The sequence below is a fragment of the Mustelus asterias genome, chromosome 5, assembly GCF_964213995.1.
Source record: "Mustelus asterias chromosome 5, sMusAst1.hap1.1, whole genome shotgun sequence".
NCBI lineage: Eukaryota > Metazoa > Chordata > Chondrichthyes > Carcharhiniformes > Triakidae > Mustelus > Mustelus asterias.
In genome coordinates this window covers 32,346,626-32,367,958 of record NC_135805.1, presented here as the reverse complement: position 1 = coordinate 32,367,958, position 21,333 = coordinate 32,346,626, and the positions used below count along the sequence as shown (strand labels likewise).

At 43.3% G+C, this 21,333-nt stretch overlaps 1 protein-coding gene across 2 annotated transcripts in view; it reads left to right on the top strand.

Annotated features, from left to right (window-relative positions):
- Window positions 1–21,333, top strand: part of LOC144493453 (AFG1-like ATPase) — a 140,016-nt gene that overhangs the window by 55,879 nt on the left and 62,804 nt on the right. For both annotated transcript variants that reach the window (XM_078212385.1, XM_078212384.1), the window contains exons 6-7: window positions 3,779–3,878; window positions 16,139–16,197. In XM_078212385.1, coding sequence (XP_078068511.1) covers window positions 3,779–3,878; window positions 16,139–16,197 — 159 coding nt within the window. The remainder of the gene's footprint in view (window positions 1–3,778; window positions 3,879–16,138; window positions 16,198–21,333) is intronic.

Here is a 21,333-nt window from a genome sequence, read left to right as displayed (position 1 = left end):
GATCTCCTGGACTCGTTTCGATCGCCTCAGGGGGTCGGAGAGGAATTTCCCAGATTTTTTTTTCCCCATATTGGCCCTGGGGTTTTTCACTCTGGTTTTTCGCCTCTCCCTGGAGATCACATGGTCTGGAATGGGGGGTGGGGGTGAGTTAATAGGTTGTAATGAACAAAGCATCGTAGCTGTGGGGGACAGCTCGGTGGATAGGATATTGGTATGTAGATAGGCTGGAAAATTGGGCGGGGATCCTGGATTCAGGATTCAATCCTGGACCGGGGAGCGGCGCGGGCTTGGAGGGCCGAAGGGCCTGTTCCTGTGCTGTATTGTTCTTTGTTCTTTGTAAATGCTCAGATGTAATTTGTGCTACAGGTGACTTAAGTAGTCATTCCTGGATTAGGACGGTGGAAATTGCCAGGAATTAACTGGACTGTGATGACTTCTACTGCTGAACTTTCAATATTTGTTGCTGAGGCTTGGATGTGAATAATGAAATTGAAGGGCAGAAGAAGGAATTTATGTGAATTAAAACTGCTTTAAACCCACCACTTTTTGAATGAAGATGATGACTATTGGTGAAAGCGGAATGCTGCAGATGCTGGAAATCTGTAGTAAAAACCGAAAATGCTCCAAAAACTGAGGTTAAGCAGCACCTGTGGAGAGAGAAACATAGTTAACATTTCAGATCTGTGACCTTTCATCAGAACTGATGAATATAGTTTTTAAAGTTTATTTATTAGTGTCACAAATACATCTTCCATTAACACTGCAATGAAGTTAGTGTGAAAAATCCCCTTAGTTGCCACACTCTGGCACCTGTTCGGGTACACTGAGGCAGAATTTGGCATGGCCAATGCACCTAACCAGCACGTATTTCGGACTATGGGAGGAAACCAGAGAATCCGCAGGAAACCCATGCAGATGTCCAAAGATGTGCGGGTTAGGTTGATTGGCCAGGTTAAAAATTGCCCCTTAGAATCCTAAAATGCGTAGGTTAGAGGGATTAGCGGGTAAATATGTGGGGGTGGGGCCTGGGTGGGATTGTGGTCGGTGCAGACTCGATGGGCCGAATGGCCTCCTTCTGCACTGTAGGGTTTCTATGATTCTGTGATTCAGATGCTGGGAGAACGTGCAGACTCCACACAGTGACCTAAGCCGGGAATCGAACCCGGGTACCTGGCACTGTAAGGCAGCAGCGCTAAACACTGTATCACCGCGCCGCCCTGCTTTTCTGCCTCTGTGAATGTTGTTCTAGAAACGGCTTGATGAGAGGACAATGGGTCGACTTGGTTTTCTTATCTCATTAAGTATTTTTAATGACTTTGCCCCATCCTTTCTCCCTTAACACATGGAAGGACCTCTTTGTATGATCTTCAGGTAAATGTAGGAATTTACAAGATGAATATAAAAGGCAATTTGCATTCATCCACTCTGTGATATACCAAAACCTATAGTGAAGAACAGCACCAGGGCTGTGAAGAGTAAAAGAAGATTGGATAAAGTAAGTAGTTGTGATTGGATTTTGTAAAGTTTTGAGTTTTAAAAGTTTGAAGGTTATAAACTAACGGTTCAAAAGCTCTACAGAGCCTTTGTGTGATGGGAAAGAATAATGATGGGACAGCGTGATCTAAACTTTAACACAAGAATACAGAGAGAAGAAAGAGTATCATCAGCTCGAAGTGAATCAAACCAGAAAGGTCGGCTGAAAATTGACAATAGTAACAAAATAAAGCAACCAGAAAGGGTTCAATGGAAAGAGAAAGATGATAGGTGTGAGAGGGAACTAATCAAATGAATTTCCTTCCTGCTTCATTAAGGAATGTAAGAGCCTTTCCAAATGCAGAAGCAATGGACTTGGTGTTTAAGGAGAATTTAGAGTTGCAGAGGGGATGAATCGTGTCCGGGTGCCAGGGTTGGTGCGGGGAAGGAAACTCAGCTTCTTAAAAATAGCTGCAACAATGGTGGAAGTATGCAAGTTCCACAGAAACCAAAGGATATAGTGGCATGCACAATGCCAATAGATAAATAAGGAATAAAGAAGTGGCAGTTGGTTAAATTTGATAACAAAGTTAAAGGCCATGGCAAAGGAGCAGAGGGTCCTGAAGGGTTAAGGAAACCACAGTGACTACTTTCCAATGAGCCTTCTAACCAGTGATTAGCAGAATTTATAAGCAGAGATAATTTGGCTCAGAATGTGTCAGACTGATCAAGATTCTAAAGTGTCACAGGTTTTTTTTTTCATGAGGCAGCAAAACAGAAGGTAAGATCGAACTAAGAAGCGGTCCCAGTTTTGATGGAAATTAAGATGGGAAGTGCTCCAAGCCAAGCAAACTTATATCTCTCATTTCCCTACATGGAATTTGGGGTCAGAAGAGTGAAAAGGCAGCAACTGAGGCACAGACAAGGTGCAAAAATGTTAACAAATGAATAATGGCACTAAACCAATGGAACTGGGATATAGAGTATGATTTGTTTCAGAGTATTTTGCAAGAGGCAAATATAGGATGAGGTCAGAAAAGGCCATTGTTGAGAAAAGAGAGACAATGAAAGAATTAAAATTGGTGAAGAGGATAAGGTCTAGGAAATTAGCTGAATTACAGGGCTGATGAAGGATAAGAGAAGGTTGATTGAATTTGAGATAATTAAGAATAGCCAAGGGTCTGGCATGAATACAAATCTGATCAGTCGAGCAGGAAGTACAGTCATTTTTGATGGTGAGTACTCAAATCATCAAGAATGGTGGTTCAGCAGCTCAGAAGTTTACAGTTGATTTATCTTTATATATTTAACACTTACATATAACAGGTGGTGAAGATTAGAAAATATGAATTCAGTGAGATGAAGAAAAGATATTTTAACAGTAGGAGTTGAGTTGAGCCAGGGATATCAGATTGAAAATATGCACATTGATTTCCTCTGGAGCTGAAACTCTTGAAGGGGGAAAAGTCAAGAGTTAAAATTTGAGTTTCATTGTGAAATAATGAGGGTGAATCATGGGGCGGCACAGTGGTTAGCACTGCTGCCCCACAGCACCAGGGACCCAGGTTCGATTCCCGGCTTAGGTTACTAACTGTGTGGAGTTTGCACGTTCTCCCCGTGTCCGCGTGGGTTTCCTCCGGGTGCTCCGGTTTCCTCCTACAGTCTGAAAGACGTGCTGGTTAGGTGCATTGGCCGTGCTAAATTCTCCCCCAGTGTACCCAAGTGTGGCTACTAGGGGATTTTCACAGTAACTTCATTGCAGTGTTAATGTAAATCTACTTGTGACTAATAAATAAACTTTAACTTTATCATCAGCTTTGTTTATCCATGATTTAACACGCATGACTTATTTAGCATTTAATTTTATAAAACATAATTCATATTCACTCTTTAATTACTGTTTGTCTTTTTATATGTGTTTCAGTAGATTTCATTTTTAATCTTCCAATTGTAGATAGCACAGAACTATTTGAACATCTTTTATGAAATGTAAGAGGCAGCTAGATATAGCACTTGGGGCGCACGGTATCAAAGATTATGGTGAGAAAACAGGATTAGGCTATTGAGTTGGATGATCAGCCACGATTGTGACGAATGGTGGAGCAGACTCAAAGGGCTGAATGGCCTCCTCCTGCTCCTATCTTCTATGTTTCTATGAAATAACTAATTCAGTGATCAAAAGTTTGTGTTTGAAAAACTTAAATTTATCATGTTACGTTTGATGATGGGATGCTTCATATCCAGTTACGTGTGTGAAAGTGAACCAAGATCATACTAGATTATAGCTTTATTTCTATTTTGTAAGGTCACAGATATTGCTGATGCCATGATACTGAAGCAGCTTTTTGAAAATTTATTTCAAAATGGCGTTGTTGTTGTTGCCACATCCAACAGGCCACCTGAAGGTAAGACCAATACAACAATGTTTAAGTACGATTATGATCATCTTTGGCAGTAGAACATCACTGTGGTTGGGCATTGACGCACACATTAACAACTACATTAAGTGTAGGTTTGATCCCATCATGTTGCTGTGTTGTAATCTTGTAATTTAATGAGGAGAGAGGGTGCTGAACATTGGCGAGTTGGGGAGGATGGGAGGGAAAATCAGAGGGAGAGGCACTTGGCTCATTCCTGCCATTGACTTTAAAGCTGCACTTGTGGAGGCTGGGAGCAAATTTTCCATTTGCTTGCCAAAAATGATATGCAGAGACCATGACTGCTAGGGAGTAAACTGAGCAATTTGTACCTTTTAAAGAAGCGAGGAAATGAACTTGGGTCTTTATTTTGTTTTTTTTCCCCCTACCCTTTCCAAATTTTGTCACATGACAATGAGCTCAACTTGTTGCCTTGGTGACATTTATATTTGCTACCTTTTCTACTTATTCGTCTTTTCATGTTTGCATTTGGATCGCTATTTTTGTATATTCAGTCAATTTAAAATGCATTCAAACGTTTTTCCATCTCTGTTTGGAGAGAACCTTAATATTTAGATGCATTTTTGTTGAATGGAGGAAAAAACTTAAATTGGGTTAAGTTCTCATCAAGCTTTATTGTACTCAAAAACCTGCAAAAATATTTTCTCTTCCTTTGATCAGCAATCTTTTCCACTTCTGATGAGGGTATCCCAGGCAGACTTGCATGATGAATAGCATTCAAGAACTGTCAAGACCTCCTCCCACATATAAACCTTATGAAACTTGTTACCGAGGTTGGATAAAATTTTCGCAACATGCGTCAATTTATGGACATAAAGATTTAAGAGTAAATTAACTCTAGGAGGTACAGTCCTGAGAATCTTTGTCTGCCTTAATTATTGGAGTACTTGCACCTGGCATAGAATTGGTAGTCAGCATTCTAAGAGTTGCTGCATTGAAAGATGGTGAACACTTTTAGTGAAGGTTTTGAAGGAAATTGTTAAGACCCGGAATCTTGTCTTTCTCTATGGTCTTAGTGGCTTGTAGATGTATCAGCCAAATCCTGTCCCAAAGGCGGCTGTGTATTGAAGCTATGTAATCTGGTGTCCATGTATTGGCTGTACTGGACAATGGATTTTCAAGGCACTTTTAAAAATGTGCATATTTATTATTGCCAGGACACAGCAGATGGTAAGTGCCAGGCTGCCCAAATCCCAAAGGGAAACTTGGAATAGCTGCCAGAATGATTTTGCAATTTGTGTATTATGAGGAGGTTTTCTGAAGTCAAGATAAGTAATAATTGTGATGATTTTATATTGAAGCTAAAAAATTAAAATAAGGAAAGAAAAAGAAAAGTAACACTTAAAAACACAAGAACGCATTTATACAATTAGCGGTACTTTCCAAACATTTCCTCAAAGATTTTGGCTTAAATGAATGCCAAGCTCAACCCCTTTTGATGGCAGCAGTCCTTATAGAATTTCTAATCCATGAAATTCCAATAACTTTACCACACAAAGCCCTGCTACTCTAGGGTGTTCTTTGAGGATGACAGAAAACTGGTGTTCACAGGTCTGACTTTATCCACACTCTGTCTTGTTCAAAATCTCACCAGGCACCACACCTAGAGAGTCTTCAGTGCTTCCTTAAATCTGTTTTTCCCTTTGATCTTACACTTCATTGTTTTCTACAAACTTTTAGAAGTTTATTTTCCCAGAATTGATCAACCCCTTTTTTCCTTTAGACTACTATATTTTAAAAGTAAACTTACATAATTTTATCTTGTCTTTTTACAATCTTCTAATTGTATATGTTCCCTTTTGAAATACAACAGCCAACTCCAAGCCACTTATTTTATTCATCTGATGTAAATTTCTGTTCAAGGTCACCTGCCTCTCTGTTCATCACCATACCAAACTATTTGCCTTCACATCCTCTTTATTAATGTTTTACTTTTGCGGCCTATCTGTCTCCATTTCTCTTAAACCAATCACACCGCCACAAGCTTGTTTCCCAGTTTTTGACAATGTGACAGTGATATTGCAAAGAGGAAATACTAAAGCTTCTGATTTTCCTGATATCATTGGATTTAAAGCTGTGGTTAGAACTGTTCCAGTCTCGGCCATCCATGTGCCAGGCTTAATTCGACTGTGCAGTCTCCATTCTCTTCTTCTCTACAGCACTGTTCATGCCCTCTCCTACTCTGCAGCTTCTTCCAGCCAGTGGCTCATGGTACCCATTAATCAGCTGCAATGGCACAGTGAGTGCCATTGCAGCTGATTCTGTTGCCCTGACACCTGCGTGCGTGCTTTCAGCAACTGATGCACAAGGACTCCAAGGTCTCGTTGAGTATCCATCTCTCTCAATTTACACCCATTCAAGTAATAATCTGTCTTCCTATTATTGCTCCCAAAGTGGATAATCTCACATTTATCCACATTATACTGCATCTGCCATGCAGATGCCCACACACTCAGCTTGTCCAAATCATACTGAAGCATCTCTGCATTCCCCTCACAGCTCACCCCCCCACCCAACTTTGTTTCATCTGCAAATTTGGAGATAATACATTCAGTTCCCTCTTCCAAATCATTAATATATAATGTGAACAGTTGGGATCCTAGCACAGACCCCTGCGGAATCCCACTGGTCACTGACTGCCAATCAGAAAAAGACCATTTATGCCTACTCTTTGCTTCCTATCTGTTAACCAGCTTTCTATCTGTTTCAAGACATTACCTGCAATCCCATGTGCTTTAACTTTACATAGTAGTCTGTTATGTGAGACCTTGTCGAAAGCCTTCTGAAAGTCTTAAATAAACCACATCCACTGGTTCTCCTCAGTCAACTCTATTTGTTACATCCTCAAAAAATTCCAATAGGTTCATCACTGTGAAAATCCCTGTCAAGCATTTCTTCACCCAGTGGACAGTGAACATGTGTCCGTTTTGTTAATCCATGCTGACTTTGTCTGATTATACCACTGCTTTCCAAATGCCAAGTTATGAAATCCTTGATAATAGACTCTAGCAACTTCCCCAGTACCAACATTAGGCTCAACTGGTCTACAGTTCCCTGTTTTCTCTCTACCTCCCTTTTTGAATAACGGGCTTACATTCGTTACCCTCCAATCTGTAGCAACTATCCCAGAGTCCAAAGAAATTTGGAAAATAACCACCAATGGATCTACTATTTCCAGGGCCACTTCCTTAAGTACTCTTGGATGAAGATTATTATGACCTGGGGATTTATCCACCTTCAATCCCATCAATTTCCCCAAAACCATTTCTCTACTAATTCTGATTTTCTTCAGCTCCTCACTAAAACATGTTTCTCTCAGCACTTCTGGTACATTGCTTTAGTCTTCACAAAGGAAGACATGAATAAAGTACAAATTTAATTCATCAGCCATTTTTTTATTCCACGTTATGAATTCTCCCGTTTCTGACTGTAAGGGGCCTACATTCATTTTTGTTTATCTTTTTCTCTTTACATATCTATAGAAACTTTTGCAGTCAGTTTTTATGTTCCCTGCTAGCTTACTTTCATACTCTATTTTCCCTTCTTAATCAATCCCTTGGTCCTCCTTTGTGCTAATTTGGGGGAAGGCTAATTACAACAATATTAGACAGGAACTGAAGAATATAGATAGGGGGCAGATGTTTGAGGGCAAATCCACATCTGGCATGTGAGAGGCTTTCAAGTGTAAGTTGATAGGAATTCAGGACCGGCACATTCCTGTAAGGTTGAAGGATAAGTATGGCAAGTTTTGGGAACCTTGGATAACGAGAGATATTGTGAGCCTAGTAACAGAGAAACAGGAAGCATTTGTCAAAACTAGGAAGCTGGGAACACACGAAGCAAGTATAGAACAGAAGGAAAGTAGAAAGAAACTTAAGCAAGGAGTAAGGAGGGCTAAAAGGGGTCATGAAAAGTCATTGGCCAACAGGATTAAGGAAAATCCCAAGGCTTTTTATACATATATAAAGAGCAAGAGGGTAGCCAGGGAGAGGGTTGGCCCACACAAGGACAAGGGAGGGAATCTATGCATGGAGCCAGAGGAAATGAGAACTTTGCATCAGTATTCACCAAAGAGAAGGACTTGGTGGATGATGAGTCTGGGAAAGGGTGTGTAGATAGTTTGAGTCATATTGAGATCAAAAAGGAGGAGGTGTTGGGGTTCTTGAGAAATATTAAGGTAGACAAATCTCCAGGGCCTGATGGGATATACCCCAGAATACTGAAAGAAGCAAGGGAGGAAATTGTTGGGGCCTTGAGAGAAATCTTTGTATCCTCACTGGCTACAGGGGAGGTCATGATGTGGAGATGCTGGCGTTGAACTGGGGTAAACACAGTCAGAAGTCTCACAACACCAGGTTAAAGTCCAACAGGTTTATTTGGTAGCAAAAGCCACTAGCTTTCGGAGCGCTGATCCTTTGTCAGGTAAGTGGGAGTTCTGTTCACAAACAGGGCATATAAAGACACAAAGTTTGTGTCTTTATATGAGGGTAGGCCAGTGAATGTTGTCCACATGGATTTCAGTAAGGCCTTTGACAAACTGGTGCAGAAGGTGAAGTCGCATGGGATGAGTGGTGAGCTGGCAATGTGGATACAAAACTGGCTCGATCATAGAAGATAGAGGGTAGCAGTGGAAGGATGCGTTTCTGAATGGAGGGCTGTGACAAGTGGCGTTCCTCAGGGATCAGTGCTGGGATCTTTGCTGTGTGTAATATATATATATAAATGATTTGGAGGAAAATATAATTGGTTTGATTAGTAAGTTTGCGGACGACACAAAAGTTGGTGGATTTGCGGATAGCGATGAGGACCATCAGAGGATACAGCAGGATATAGATCGGTTGGAGACTTGGGTGGAGAGATGGCAGATGGAGTTTGTTCCAGACAAATGTGAGGTAATGCATTTTGGAAGATCTAATACAGATAGGAAATATACAGTAAATGGCAGAACCCTTAAGAGTATTGATAGGCAGAGGGATCTGGGTGTACAGGTAAGCAGGTCACAAAGTGGCAACACAGAACGTAGTCAAGAAGGCATATGGCATGCTTGCCTTCATCGGCCGGGGCATTGAGTTTAAAAATTGGCAAGCCGCCTTGCAGGTTTATGGAACCTTAGTTAGGCCGCACTTGGAATATAGTGTTCAATTCTGGTCGCCACACTACCAGAAGGATGTGGAGGCTTTGGAGAGGGTACAGAAAAGATTTACCAGGATGTTGTCTGGTATGGAGGGCATTAGATATGAGGGGAGGTTGGAGAAACTTGGTTTGTTCTCACTGGAACGACAGAGATTGAGAGGCGACCTGATAGAAGTCTACAAGATTATGAGGGGCATGGACAGAGTGGATAGTCAGAAGCGTTTCCCCAGGGTGGAAGAGTCAATTATTAGGTGGCACAGGTTTAAGGTGCGAGGGGCAAGGTTTAAAGGAGATTTCTTACACAGAGGGTGGTGAGTGCCTGGAACTCATTGCCGGGGGACGTAGTGGAAGTAGATACGGTAGTGACTTTTAAGAGGCGTCTTGACAAATAAATGAATAGGATGGGAATAGAGGGATATACAGTCCCCGGAAGGGTAGGGGGTTTTAGTTCAGTTGGTCGGTGCAGGCTTGGAGGGCCGAAGGGCCTATACCTGTGCTGAAATGTTCTTTGTTCTTTGCTGAATTTTAAACTGCTCCCAATCCTCAGGCCTATTGCTTTTGTTGCCAGTTTGTATGCTTCTTCCCTGAATCTGATACTATCTCTAATTTCCCTTGTAAGCCATGGTTTGGCCACAATTCCCTTACGAATCTTGCGCCAAACAGGAATAAACAGCTTCTGGAATTCTCCTATTCGTTCTTTAAATGCCTGCCATTGCCTGTCCACTGTCTTCCCTTTCAGTAATGTTTCCCAGTCAGTCATGGCCAATTCATGCCTCATACCATCATAGTTACCTTTATTGAGATTCAGGACCCTGGTCTCAAAATCAACTACATCACTATCCACCTTGACAAAGAATTCTACCAAATTATGGTCATTCGTCCCCAAGGATTCTCTTACAACTAAGTTACCAACTAATCCTTTCTCATTGCATAACACTCAGTCCAAAATGGTCTACTCCCTTGTTCCTTCCTCAATGTATTGCTGCAGGAAACCACCCCATATGCACTCCTGAAATTCCTCCTCTCCTGCACGGTGACTAATTTGATTCTCCCAATCTATATGCAGATTAAAGTTACCCATAATCACAGATGTTCCTTAACACATGCATCTCTGATTTCCTGTCTAATATTTTCCCCAACATTACCACTACAGTTTGGTGGTCTATATACCACCCCCACCAATGTTTTTTGCCCCTTGTAGTTTCTTAACTCGACCTATACAGATCCAACATCATCGATGCTAATATCTTTCCTCCATATCGTATTAATATAATTTTTAATCAACAATGCAACTCCACTACCTTTTCCTTTCTGTCTGTCCTTTCTAAACACTGGATACCCCTCAATGTTTAGTTCCGATCCTTGCTCACCTTGGAGCCATGTCTCCGTAATGCTAACTGTATCATACCCCTTTACATTCATTCATTTTGTTTCGAATGCTCTGAGCATACAGGTACAAAACCTTAAGGTGGACACTTTTAACATTTCTTTTCCCTATTTTTTTTACTCAGTCCTTATCTGACTCTGATCCTTGATTTCTCTGCCTATCACTTTCCTTATTCTCCTTACTGTTTTTTCCTCTTGTTCGTAATTCCCCCTCTGAATCCTTGCACAGGTTCCCATCCCCTGCCATATTAGTTTAAACCCTCCCCAAACACTCTAGCAAGTACCCCCTCAAGGACGTCAGTCCCGATCCTGCCCAGGTGTAAGTAACCCTTCCAGTTTGTACAGGTCCCACCTCCCGCAGAACTGGTCCCAATGGCCAAGGAATCTGAAACCCTCCCCTTCACACCATCTTTTCAGCCACGTATTCATCCTATTTATCCTGCTGGTTCTACTCTGACTAGCATGTGGCACAGGTAGTAATCCTGAGATCACTACCTTTGAGTTCCTGCTTTTCAGCTTGCTTCCTAGCTCCCTATATTCTGTTTTTAGGACTTCATTCCTTTTTTTTTTACCTATGTCTCTTGTACCAACATGTATTATGACCACTGGCTGTTCGCCCTCCCCCTTCAGAATGTCCTGCAGGCGCTCTGAGACTTTCTTGACCCAAGCACCAGGGATGCAACGTACCAGCCTGGAGTCTCATTTGCAGCCACAGAAACAAAGAACAAAGAACAATACAGCACAGGAACAGGCCCTTCGGCCCTCCAAGCCCGCGCCGCTCCCCGGTCCAGGATTGAATCCTGAATCCAGGATCCCCGCCCAATTTTCCAGCCTATCTACATACCAATATCCTATCCACCGAGCTGTCCCTCACAGCTACGATGCTTTGTTCATTACAACCTATTAACTTACCCCCACCCCCCCATTCCAGACCATGTGATCTCCAGGGAGAGGCGAAAACCCAGAGTGAAAAACCCCAGGGCCAATATGGGGAAAAAAAAATCTGGGAAATTCCTCTCCGACCCCCTGAGGCGATCGAAACGAGTCCAGGAGATCACAATGGCCCCGATCGGAAAATGCTTCCCAACCCTAGTCATTTCCACTTCCACGAACACCATATGAATCCCCTGCCCCCGAGACAGGTTCCCAACTATCCGCAGTCTCACTCTGTACTGGCACCAGCAAGATGATCGTAGAATGAAGCCTTGAAACGAGAAACCAGGAACAATTAGCCCGCGCCGCTCCCTGGTCCAAACTAGATCACTCTTTTGTATCCCTCCATTCCCACTCCGTTCATATAGCTGTCTAGATAAGTCTTAAACGTTCCCAGTGTGTCCGCCTCCACCACCTTGCCCGGCAACACATTCCAGGCCCCCACGACCCTCTGTGTGAAATATGTCCTTCTGATATCTGTGTTAAACCTCCCCCCCTTCACCTTGAACCTATGACCCCTCGTGAACGTCACCACCGACCCGGGGAAAAGCTTCCCACCGTTCACCCTATCTATGCCTTTCATAATTTTATACACCTCTATTAAGTCTCCCCTCATCCTCCGTCTTTCCAAGGAGAACAACCCCAGTTTCCCCAATCTCTCCTCATAACCAAGCCCCTCCATACCAGGCAACATCCTGGTAAACCTCCTCTGTACTCTCTCCAAAGCCTCCACGTCCTTCTGGTAGTGTGGCGACCAGAACTGGACGCAGTATTCCAAATGCGGCCGAACCAACGTTCTATACATCTGCAACATCAGACCCCAACTTTTATACTCTATGCCCCGTCCTATAAAGGCAAGCATGCCATATGCCTTCTTCACCACCTTCTCCACCTGTGACGTCACCTTCAAAGATCTGTGGACTTGCACACCCAGGTCCCTCTGCGTCTCTACACCCTTTATGGTTCTTCCATTTATCGTGTAGCTCCTCCCTACATTATTCCCACCAAAATGCATCACTTCGCATTTATCAGGATTGAACTCCATCTACCATTTCCTTGCCCAAATTTCCAGCCTATCTATATCCTTCTGTAGCCTCTGACAATGTTCCTCACTATCTGCAAGTCCTGCCAGTTTTGTGTCGTCCGCAAACTTACTGATCACCCCAGTTACTCCTTCTTCCAGATCATTTATATAAATCACAAACAGCAGAGGTCCCAATACAGAGCCCTGCGGTACACCACTAGTCACAGGCCTCCAGCCGGAAAAAGACCCTTCCACTACCACCCTCTGTCTTCTATGACCAAGCCAGTTCTCCACCCATCTAGCCACCTCCCCCTTTATCCCATGGGATCCAACCTTTTTCACTAGCCTACCATGAGGGACTTTGTCAAACGCTTTACTAAAGTCCATATAGACAACATCCACGGCCCTTCCTTCGTCAACCATTTTGGTCACTTCTTCAAAAAACACCACCAGGTTCGTGAGGCATGACCTCCCTCTCACAAAACCATGTTGACTATCGTTAATGAGTTTATTCCTTTCTAAATGCGCATACATCCTATCTTTAAGAATCTTCTCCAACAACTTCCCCACCACGGACGTCAAGCTCACCGGCCTATAATTACCCGGGTTATCCTTCCTACCCTTCTTAAATAACGGGACCACATTGGCTATCCTCCAATCCTCTGGGACCTCACCTATGTCCGGTGACGAGACAAAGATTTGCGTCAGAGGCCCAACTATTTCACCTCTCGTCTCCCTGAGCAGCCTTGGATAGATTCCATCAGGCCCTGGGGATTTGTCAGTCTTTATATTCTCTAACAAACCTAACACTTCCTCCTTTGTAATGGAGATTTTCTCCAACGGTTCAACACTCCCCTCCGAGACACTCCCAGTCAACACATCCCTCTCCTTAGTGAATACCGACGCAAAGTATTCATTTAGGATCTCCCCTACCTCTTTGGGCTCCAAGCATAAGTCCCCACTTTTGTCCCTGAGAGGTCCGATTTTTTCCCTTACAACCCTTTTGTTCCTAAAGTATGAATAAAATGCCTTGGGATTCTCCTTAATCCTGTCTGCCAAGAACATTTCGTGACCCCTTTTTGCTCTTCTAATTCCCCGTTTGAGTATTTTCCTACTTTCATTATACTCCTCCAGAGCTCCCTCCGTTTTTAGCTGCTTGGACCTAACATACGCCTCTCTTTTCCTTTTGACCAGTCCCTCAATTTCCCTGGTTATCCACGGTTCTCTAATCCTACCCTTCCTATCCTTCTTTTTTACAGGCACATGCTTGTCCTGTAGCCCTAACAACCGTTCCTTAAAAGACTGCCACATACCAGATGTGGATTTACCCTCAAACAGCCTCTCCCAATCAAGAGCTGCCAATTTCTGCCTGATCCCAATAAAGTTAGCCTTCCCCCAATCCAACACCTTACCCTTGGGACACCACTCATCCTTTTCCATCACTATCCTAAAGCTAACAGAATTGTGGTCACTATTTGCCACATGTTCCCCGACCAAAACTTTGAAGACCTGACCGGGTTCATTCCCCAGCACCAGGTCCATTGGTGTCCAAACATCTATCTATTCCCCATACAATTGAATCCCCTATAACTATTGCATTCCCACATTTTTTACTCCTCCCCTCTGCAGCAGAACCAACCGTGGTGCAACGCATTTGGCTGTTGCTGTTTTCCCCCTCAACAGTATCCAAAACGGTATATCTGTTTTGCAGGGGAATAGCCACAGGAGATTCCTGCACTGCCCGCCTAGCTCTCTTGCTCTGCCTGGTGGTCACCCATTCCCTTCCTGCCTGTGGAGTCTGAGCCTGCGGTGTGACCACCTCTCTATATGTGCTATCCAGGATACTCTCTGCCACGCGGATGCTCCACAGCCTCTGCCTCTGCCAGCCTCACCACAGCCAGCCTCTGCTCCAGCTCCGAAATGCGGGCTTCCAGGAGCTGCAGCTGGAGACACTTCATGCACACACACTGGCCCTGGGCACTGGAAACGTTCCTGGCCTCCCACATGGAGCATGAAGAGCAAACTACAGCCAGGAGCTCTCCTGTCATGTCTTACTTTTGAAAGATGTTTTATTTCAGATTATATCCAGTTCTCTAGGGCCCTTTTCTCCTGCTCTTTTTTCCTGCTCCTCGTAACTACCGAATATAACCGTTGCAAACTATAAACCAGAGAAATCACCTCTGAGACTACAAGCGATAAAATTATTCAATACTTACCCAACCTTATTACTTACCAATCAGCTCTTTCCCTTGTTTCCTCTACCACTACAGCAGGACAAGACCACACTTTGCTTTTACCTTGCTCGTCCTCCTCACAATGCCCTTTTTTTTTGGTTAGAGGAGGAGGGAGGGAAACATTAATGTAATGTTTTGGGTTTAACCGCTCCTTGACACCAGTTCTTCCTCTACCCACCATACAGTAAGAATGCTCCTTGGTGAAGTCTCTCTGCCACCTCTGCTGGATGTTCTCCCGTTTGTCTCTGGAGGGGTTCTTCCTCTACCCACTATACAGTCAGGGTGACTGCAGTGACTTGTCCCAGAATGAACATGGAGGGACAATGAAAAATAAAGGGAACAATTCAAAAGGGATACAGGAGCAGAGAAATCTGGGTGTATGTGCATAAGTCTGAAGGCGGCAGGACAGGTTGAGAGAGCGGTTAATAAAGCCTCTATTAATAGGGAAAAAGACTACAAGAGCAAGGAGGTTATGTTGAACTATTATTATAAGATGCTAGTTTAGGCTCAGCTGACGTATAGTGTCCAGTTCTGGGCACTGCACTGTCAGTTGGATGTATAAGCATTGGAAAGAGCCCAGGAAAGGTTCACGAGAATGATTCCAGGGATGAGGACCTTCAGCTATGAAGATACATTGGAGAAGTTAGGACATTTTTCCCTGTAGAAGAGAATGTGAGAGGAGATTTGATAGAGGTATTCAATATGTAGGGAGAAGTTGCTCCCACTTGTGAAAGGACCGAGAATGAGAGAGCACAGATTGAAAGTAATCAGCAAAAGAACCCAAGTGACATGAGAAATATCTTTCTCACGCAGTGGTTATGGTCTGGAATGCCTGAGAGAGAGCGGTCTGGTTCACTTTGTTTAATCAGGTGATATTGTGATGGGGGCGGAGTAGCCCAGCATTCAAATGGCATTAATGGCCAACAATTCTGAGCTGCTTTGTTACATATATCAGAGTTACAACACTTCAATAAAGAAAGAGGATACTCGCGACGTTTGCAGTTGAAAGCCTGGTTCTTGCCATTAAGCTGTGTTTTTTTTTAAAGAAATCCAACACTCAGAGCTGAAGAGGCAGATGTTCCAGCAAGCATTCATGAATGTTTCTAAACATTTATTGACCATAAAAGTTGTCTCATATGTATAACTTGAACCTGTTTATTTTAATTTGTTTTGAAGGTATTTTGGTGAAACTGTTGGAGAAGTGGCAGCTATGATCCTTTTATAAAAAGAAAAGAAAGGCTTTATCTCCCATTTCAGAAATGATTCATGAAACGCAGGCATAGATCTTTTTACTTGAGAGGGTCTGCGGACTTTCTGCTGTTGTTCACACACTAGTTCACACCATAACTATCACTGATCAATATAAAGAACTCTATATATTGCTCGAGCAGGAATCAATTTTGTGTCTTTGGTCTTGCTATTATCTGGTATTGTTGTGAGGGTGTATTTGCCAAAGTGAAGAAAGAAATGCTATTATCAAACTAAGTAGCAAAGCTAATGCCAATTTTCTCTTTCAGACCTCTATAAAAATGGGCTTCAGAGGGCTAACTTTGTGCCATTCATTGCTGTCCTGAAGGTAAAAGAAGTCATGTTTTGATGTTTTCTCTTTCTGACTGTAATATTGATAATCAGGGTTTACACAGGTTCCTTTGATCTTGCCTTCAAGGAGAATGCTACTAATAATTACTCCACCAATGCTGCTAATGGAATTGCTGTTCAAAAAGGGGAATCGAACAATGACAGGTCCTTAGATTTTTGAGTGGGCAACACAGCAACTCGATGGCTTGTTTGTTTCTTAACTCTGTGACTGCCACAGGCAATTTTAAAAGAAAAACAAATGGGCAAGAGCAATTTGTTGAGGAATATTGCAGGTGTGATGTCAGGGAGAGAAGTAATTTACTTCTGGTCTAGAAATGTATCTGAATGGAGGTTTGAATCGGTGTCTTTTGTGCCACCGCTGAAGTACATTCATTCTGTTCCACCGGGTGTTGGAAATATCTATTTTAAGCGCAGACTGACTAGTGGGCTTGGAATGATTATTAGAGAAATGGTTAACCCTCTTGACAGCTTATTGGATTTATGTAATAGTTCCTGTCAAGGCATTATTAATCACCAGGATCTTAAATCTCTGAATTGTGAAGGGAAACAGAATTTTTTTCTAGTTGTTTATTTTTTGTCGAGTGACCAAGGCAGGCATAACTAAATTTATTTATTTTGTTGAAAAAACATTTGTATCTGCTGAACAGTTTGACTCTTTATTCAGGTTGCTACATTTTATTGATTGTGTTTACAAGGAGAGCAGAACTTGCAAGCTCATACACAGACTATGGCTCTGGGTTGACGTTTGCAGGTTTCCTGACGCACGTTCTGGCAGAATTGTTTACAACTGATTTTTCAGTCAATATTTTCATTGCAAAGCTGGAAAATTTTTATTGTTTTATTCCCCCACCCACCTCCTTCCACTCACCATTTATCTAAATGATTTAGACTTGGGAATTGGAGGAACGGTGTCAAAAATTGTAGTTGATATCAAATTGGTGGGTATTGCTAACAAGGGGGCCAGTTACCTCAGTTGGCTGGACAGCTGGATTGTGATGCGGAGTGATGCCAACAGTGCGGGTTTGCAGGTTCAATTTCCGTACCGGCTGAGGTTAAGCATGAAGGCCCTGCCTTCTCAATCTTCCCTGAGGTGTGGTGACCCTCAGGTTAAATCCCCTCCGATCAGCTCTCTCTCTCTTTCTCTCAAAAAGGGGGAGAGCAGCTATGGTCACCTGGGACTTTGGCAGCTTTCATTTTTTTCATTTAATTTCATTGCTAATAATGTGGAAGACTGCATCAAAATACAGGAAGACATAAACAGGCCTTAATATATCAACGAAATGGTGGAGAAATTACATAAAATTCTATATGGAAAAGTGTGGTACATTTTGATTGAAGAAGTAAAGACCACCTTTGCTTGGAAGGTCAAAATCCAAATTGGGTAGAACAATAAAGGTACCTGAGAACGCATATGTTAATTGCTAAAAGTAGCAACACAAGATAATGCCATAAAGAGTGCAGACAAAATAGTAGGGTTCATTCCAGAGGAATAAAACACAAAAAGAAGATGATACCAAGGTCACATGGATAACGTGAGCAGTTCTACTCGCCATACTACAAAAGGGATAGTGCGTGGATTCTTTCCAAATTGAAAGGATTAAACTATGGGAAAGATTAAGGTGTCTGGGGTTCTGCAAAAGATAACACCAAGAGGAAATCTATTCGAGGTATTTTTAAAATTCCGAGGGGCTTCAATAGGGTGGACGTAGTGATGATATTTCCATTGAGTGAGTGAGTCCAGAACCAGGAAACATAAATTAAAGATTGTTACTATCAGATAAAGAATTTAGCCAGATTTTTGTTTGTGTGGTGAGCATGTGAATCTTGGTGCCACATCGAATGGCTGAAGCAGGTAGTACTGATAATTTTAAGAGAGGCTTGAAGCATACTCAGGAATTGAATGGAATTGTGGACTTCAGTGGGAAAAGATGGGAAGAGGTAATTTTAGTGGAAGAAAAGCATAAATACTGGTACAGACCAATTGTACCAATGGTCTGTTTCTGTGGCATAAATTCTATGTAATAGTTACATCGAAGGGGAGGCTATGGTACAGTGGTTATGTCACTGGACTGGTAATTCAGAAGTCTGGACTAATCCTCTGGGGACACCGGTTTAAATCCCACCATGGCAGTTGGTGGAACTTAAATTCAATTAATAAGATCTGGAATTGAAAGCTAGTTGGTAACTATCATCGATTGTTGTAAAAACCCATCTGATTTTACTGATTGTCCGTTAGGAAGAGAAATCTGCCATCCTGACCTGGTCTGACCTATATGTGACTCCAGACCCACAGCAATGTGAATTGGCTTATCAAGCCACTCAGTTCAAGGGATCGGTAGCATCTTTCCAGTGTCACCCACCATGAAAGAATACAGTCGGACTGTGTATTTCAGGGTACCCAAAAACATATTCTCAGGGTTAATACACATTGACTTCAGTTTCCACTTGTCAAAACAGATTCGTACATTACTGTACATGTAATTGGGATGTGGAGATGCCGGCGTTGGACTGGGGTAAACACAGTAAGAAGTTTAACAACACCAGGTTAAAGTCCAACAGGTTTATTTGGTAGCAAAAGCCACACAAGCTTTCGAGGCTCTGAGCCCCTTCTTCAGGTGAGTGGGAATTCTGTTCACAAACAGAACTTATAAGACACAGACTCAATTTACATGAATAATGGTTGGAATGCGAATACTTACAACTAATCCAGTCTTTAAGAAACAAAACAATGGGAGTGGGGAGAGCATCAAGACAGGCTAAAAAGATGTGTATTGTCTCCAGACAAGACAGCCAGTGAAACTCTGCAGGTCCACGCAACTGTGGGAGTTACAAATAGTGTGACATAAATTCTGATTCTAGGATCGCATGATAAAGACTCAGGAGGAAAAAAGCAGAAATATTTATGTGAAATAGTGTGACATAAACCCAATATCCCGGTTGAGGCCGTCCTTGTGTGTGCGGAACCTGGCTATCAGTTTCTGCTCCGCGACTCTGCGCTGTCGTGTGTCGCGAAGGCCGCCTTGGAGAACGCTTACCCGAATATCAGAGGCCGAATGCCCGTGACCGCTGAAGTGCTCCCCAACAGGAAGAGAACAGTCTTGCCTGGTGATTGTCGAGCGGTGTTCATTCATCCGTTGTCGCAGCGTCTGCATAGTTTCCCCAATGTACCATGCCTCGGGACATCCTTTCTTGCAGCGTATCAGGTAGACAACGTTGGCCGAGTTGCAAGAGTATGTACCGTGTACCTGGTGGATGGTGTTCTCACGTGAGATGATGGCATCTGTGTCGATGATCCGGCACGTCTTGCAGAGGTTGCTGTGGCAGGGTTGTGTGGTGTCTTGGTCACTGTTCTCCTGAAGGCTGGGTAGTTTGCTGCGGACAATGGTCTGTTTGAGGTTGTGCGGTTGTTTGAAGGCAAGAAGTGGGGGTGTGGGGATGGCCTTGGCGAGATGTTCGTCTTCATCAATGACATGTTGAAGGCTCCGGAGGAGATGCCGTAGCTTCTCCGCTCCGGGGAAGTACTGGACAACGAAGGGTACTCTGTCCACTGTGTCCCGTGTTTGTCTTCTGAGGAGGTCGGTGCGGTTTTTCGCTGTGGCGCGTTGGAACTGTTGATCAATGAGTCTAGCGCCATATCCTGTTCTTATGAGGGCATCTTTCAGCGTCTGGAGGTGTCTGTTGCGATCCTCCTCATCCGAGCAGATCCTGTGTATACGGAGGGCTTGTCCGTAGGGGATGGCTTCTTTAACGTGTTTAGGGTGGAAGCTGGAGAAGTGGAGCATCGTGAGGTTATCCGTGGGCTTGCGGTACAGTGAGGTGCTGAGGTGACCGTCCTTAATGGAGATGCGCGTGTCCAAGAATGCAACCGATTCCGGAGAGTAGTCTATGGTGAGCCTGATGGTGGGATGGAACTTGTTGATGTCATCATAGAGTTGTTTCAGTGATTGTTCACCATGAGTCCAAAGGAAGAAAATGTCATCGATGTATCTAGTGTATAGCACCGGTTGAAGGTCCCGTGCGGTGAAGAAGTCTTGTTCGAACCTGTGCATGAAGATGTTGGCATATTGAGGTGCAAATTTGGTCCCCATGGCTGTTCCGTGTGTCTGGATGAAGAACTGGTTGTTGAAGGTGAAGATATTGTGGTCCAGGATGAAGCGGATGAGATGTAAAATTGCATCTGGAAACTGGCAGTTGTTGGCGCTGAGCACTGAGGCCGTTGCAGCAATGCCATCATCATGGGGGATGCTGGTGTAGAGTGCCGAGACATCCATTGTGACGAGGAGCGCTCCTGGTTCAACTGCTCCATGTGTGCCGAGTTTCTGTAGGAAGTCCGTCGTGTCGCGACAAAAGCTGGGGGTTCTTTGTACAATGGGTTTCAGGATGCCCTCGACATAGCCGGAGAGGTTCTCGCACAGGGTCCCATTGCCCGATACGATGGGACGGCCGGGTGTGTTTGCCTTGTGTATCTTCGGGAGGCAGTAGAGATCTCCAATTGGGGACAGGGAACAGAATAAGCATACTTGCTTTTACCCTATTGTAGTTTCAAAATCATCATGGATTTTAATCTCAAGTTTGACTACCTCCGTGGACATGTTTTGTCTTTCCTTCCATGGAACTGAGTGGAAGGTGTGCAGGAACAGAACGCTACAACTCTGGGTGAAACTGGGTTTATTTGTCCCCACTCTTTGGGAGTTTGCTCCTGAAAATCCATTGCAGAGAATGCTCGCAAGCTGTATCTCATAACTTGCTCAGCACCTCAAATCAAGTTGCTTTTTCACGAGAGGTGTGGGAAAGACACACTTCATGCCCCTACGTTCAGTTGTACCGTGTTCCTTCAATGAGCCAACGTCATGTTGTATAGTTCCTCATAGTTCTTGGTTTCCAAGATGGTGCCGGAGCGTGGCGACTTCTTGCAGCTCTACCCAGCATATCCTTTAATCCCTTCTTTTACTCTCGTTCTATGCTTTTAAAACTCTATTCTAACTCTTTTAAACTACGTAACAATGCTTTAATTCAATCTCTTACAGATTTGACAACACCCTAGCTATGATTATAACACTACATTCTGCATCCTCTTCTTTCCTTCTCTATGAACGATATGCTTTGTGCGTAT